The sequence below is a fragment of the Panthera onca genome, chromosome D1, assembly GCF_046562875.1.
Source record: "Panthera onca isolate mPanOnc1 chromosome D1, mPanOnc1 haplotype 2, whole genome shotgun sequence".
NCBI classification, from domain to species: domain Eukaryota; kingdom Metazoa; phylum Chordata; class Mammalia; order Carnivora; family Felidae; genus Panthera; species Panthera onca.
Genome location: NC_138348.1, coordinates 15,191,164 through 15,194,803, shown reverse-complemented (window position 1 = coordinate 15,194,803; position 3,640 = coordinate 15,191,164). Strand labels below are relative to the sequence as shown.

The 3,640-nt window shown below is 45.0% G+C and overlaps 1 protein-coding gene across 1 annotated transcript; it reads left to right on the top strand.

The window, feature by feature from the left end:
* The first annotated feature begins 1,963 nt into the window (after positions 1 to 1,963).
* Positions 1,964 to 3,080, top strand: LOC132662477 (olfactory receptor 4X2-like). Its single transcript, XM_060607928.2, has one exon. It carries the CDS (start codon positions 1,964 to 1,966, stop codon positions 2,891 to 2,893), a length of 930 nt encoding a protein of 309 aa, XP_060463911.2. The 3' UTR covers positions 2,894 to 3,080.
* Positions 3,081 to 3,640: the final 560 nt, after the last annotated feature.

Below are 3,640 nucleotides of genomic sequence, written 5' to 3'. Positions count from 1 at the left end.
ATTCATCAGTTGATGGACATTTAGGCTCTTTCCATAATTTGGCTATTGTTGAGAATGCTGCTATAAACATTGGGGTACAAGTGCCCCTATGCATCAATACTCCTAATTCCAGTTTTTAAAAAGAACTCCCTACCCCCAGTGTGGGACTAAAACTCGTGACCCCAAGATCAAGAGTCACACGCTCTACTGACTAAGCCAGCCAGATGCCTCCCCCTCCACTCCCCTGTATATTCACTGAATGCTATCTCATGGCAGGTGCTTCAGTTGGCACTGGAGATGGAGTGGTGAGTAAGATACAATCTGTGCCTCCAGGAAGTTCACAATTTACTGGGGGCAGATGGTCACATAAAACAATTACATTTTAGTGTGGAAAGTGCCGTAATTTGAAAATGTCCTGCGAGAAGAGGACCACTGATTGTGAATTTGGAAGATGCATTTCCTATCTCAGAAGAATTCAAGGCAACACAGAGGATGGGAACTTAAGTTCTCTTGGGATGGGCTGGGGGAGGGATCTATCTCTAAGTCAGGTAGTATCTTCATGCTACAGTTTAGACATTGGGTCTCTGAGGGGTTAAAGAACTCTATCTCTCATCTATCTATCTATCTCTCATCTAACTCTTATCTATCTATCTATCTATCTATCTATCAATCATCTGTTTATCCGTCCATCCATCCACCCATCTGCCCACTTATTTTTAATAACCCTTTAGACATCACATAGATACCACCTGAAGAAACCTGATGTAAACTTTCGAGTCTGGACTGATAGCAGTGCTTCCTTTCATAAATGGCTTCTTGGTAAAATACCCCAGCTAGGCTGAGAGTTTGGTGCTGGCCTCTTCTCTCTTTGTCTCTGAAGGCATAAACTCTATCAGTGATTTCCTTCTGGCTCATGGTGGTCCTTCACCAGCTGAGCCTACCCCACTTGCTAGAGGAAGGAAGCTTTGTGGCATGAGTGGATGTCATGTGACTCCTAATCTCAGAACCCCAGAACCTCACTGTATGAGGGGCCGTATTGATACACACAGATCTCAGCCACTTTGAACAAAGTCCAGCATGGATGAGGACAGGGTACAAATCAGTCAGTGCACAATCTTGCTGAAGCCCTGGGGTGTTGGAAGGCTGGAATTAGAGAAGGTTGTGTCAGAGCATGAGTAGACGCTGTGGGCAGAGGGTGTTTATACTTCTCTTGCCCCTGGGGGGGCATATGATAGGAGGTATCAGTGAAGAGAGGAATTGTGTGTGGGTTGAGCTGGACCTTTGGAAAGGGATGAGGTCACCAAGTGACCAAGTGTAGAAGGAGGGAAAGGAGGAGAAGCAGAAATAAGAATGCTGAGTGTCAAGAGGTATATTTTCTGAAGAGTCTGAAGGGTAAGTGGAGAGGTGAGAATCACGTTCTGCAAACCAAGGATGGAAAGGGGACAAGAGGAAGTGGTACAAAGAAAAACTGCAGGCAAAAGACAACTGAAATCATTCAAAGGCCATAGAGAGACCTTTAAAATAGAGACAGCAACACTGTCCTTACTGCCACCATCATCTGAGGGGACATTCATCTCCTAATAGGTGCCCCCTCCTCTGGTCTCCTCCCATTAGTCCAACCTCCATATACAAAGGGATTTTACTCTCCAGCCGATGAACATTCCTGAAGATTTCCCGTCGTCTGCAGGATAAACCCCCAAGTGCACAACAGTCCTTCAGGAACTAGTGCTAGACTCTGTCTCCAGTTTTATTTTTTATATTCTGCCCTTTACTCCAGCCACACGTGGGTGGATTTTCATGACTTTGTACACTCTCCTTTTTTGGACTGTTCTTTCCTTCTGTACATAACTAACTAAAGTCTACTCATCTTTCAATATCCAGCTCACAGATTGGCAAGGGATTAATACCTCATCCATGCACTTAATGAGTCTTTTGTATCATTTCAGATCACCCCACACAAATTACTGCCTCCTGTGGCAACTTCATGGCCCGCATACACAATGTGACTGAATTCATTTTCCTAGGACTTTCTCCCAGCCGGGAGGCGCAGAAAGTTTGTTTTGTGCTATTTCTGCTTTTGTACACAGCAGTTGTGCTGGGGAATTCCCTCATTGTGCTCACTGTCGTGACCAGCAGAAGTCTTGGTTCTCCCATGTACTTCTTCCTCAGCTGCCTGTCCTTTGTGGAGATCTGCTACTCCTCTACTACGGCCCCCAAACTCATCTCAGATTTGCTGACTGAAAGAAAAGCAATAGCACTGTGGGGCTGCATGACACAGCTTTTCTTTATGCACTTCTTCGGTGGTGCTGAGATCTTCCTGCTCACTGTGATGGCCTATGACCGCTATGTGGCCATCTGTAGGCCCCTCAGCTACAGGACTATCATGAACCGGCAAGTGTGTGTTGTCCTGGTGGGAGTAGCATGGGTGGGGGGCTTTGTGCATTCCTTTGCCCAAATCCTCCTGCTCTTCCACTTGCCCTTCTGTGGCCCCAATGTGATTGACCACTATTTCTGTGACCTGCTTCCCCTGCTCAAACTTGCCTGCTCTGACACCTTCCTCGTCGGTCTGCTGATTGTTGCCAACGGGGGGACCTTGTCTGTGATCAGCTTTGGGATCATCTTAGCCTCCTATGTGGTCATTTTACTCCATCTGAGGACTCGAAGCTCTGAGGGGCGGAGTAAGGCCCTCTCCACCTGTGGGTCCCATATCACCGTGGTTACCTTATTCTTTGGGCCCTGCATCTTCATCTATATGAGGCCTTCCACCACCTTGTCTGGAGACAAGATGGTGGCCGTGTTCTACACCGTCATCACGCCGCTCCTCAACCCTGTCATCTACTCCCTGAGAAATGCTCAAGTGAAGAAGGCCATGAAGAAACTGTGGATCAGGACAACGAAGCTAGATGAGAAATAGAGGCTGACTCTTGGTATTGATCCTTGGGTTTAGAATGATGCTGAGTCCAAACTGAAGGGGCAGAATGGGGTGAAGGAAAGGTCACAGCACTTGTTATTTCTGGAGTAATTGTAATGGTCTCATCTCCAAACACTGTATTCAAATGACCTGTGAGATAGTTCCTCTTATGGATATATCTATAACTTGATTGCCCATTTTCTGTTAGATGTTTAGATTGTTTCTAACTTTTTTATTGCTATAAATAACACTGTGTTAAGTATTCTTGAATGGAAATCTTTATACTTCTGAAATTCTGTTTGACTCACTTGCTATAATGAATTTACTGTGTTAAAAGGGATAATGACCTTGATGTATAGTGTTACATTGATTCTTAGAAAGATTGTAGGGGCATCTGGGTGGCTCAGTTGGCTGAGTGCCCAACTCTTGATTTAAGCTCAGATCATGTTCTCACAGTTCGTGAGTCCCAGCCCTGCCTGGGGCTCTATGCAGTCAGTGCAGAGTCTGCTTGGGATTCTCTCTCTCTCTCTCTCTCTCTCTCTGCCCCCTATCCTGCTTGTGTGTGCTCTTTCTCACTCAAAATAAATAAACTTTAAAAGGGTTGTAATAACCTTTCTTGTGAAAGTACTCTTGACAAATTAAACACTGTCATTAAACATTTTCTTGATGGCAAACAAGATTTTACATAGTCTCAAAGTATCTCCCCATAAGATACTTATTAATTGCAAAAGACAAACATGACTCTACAGT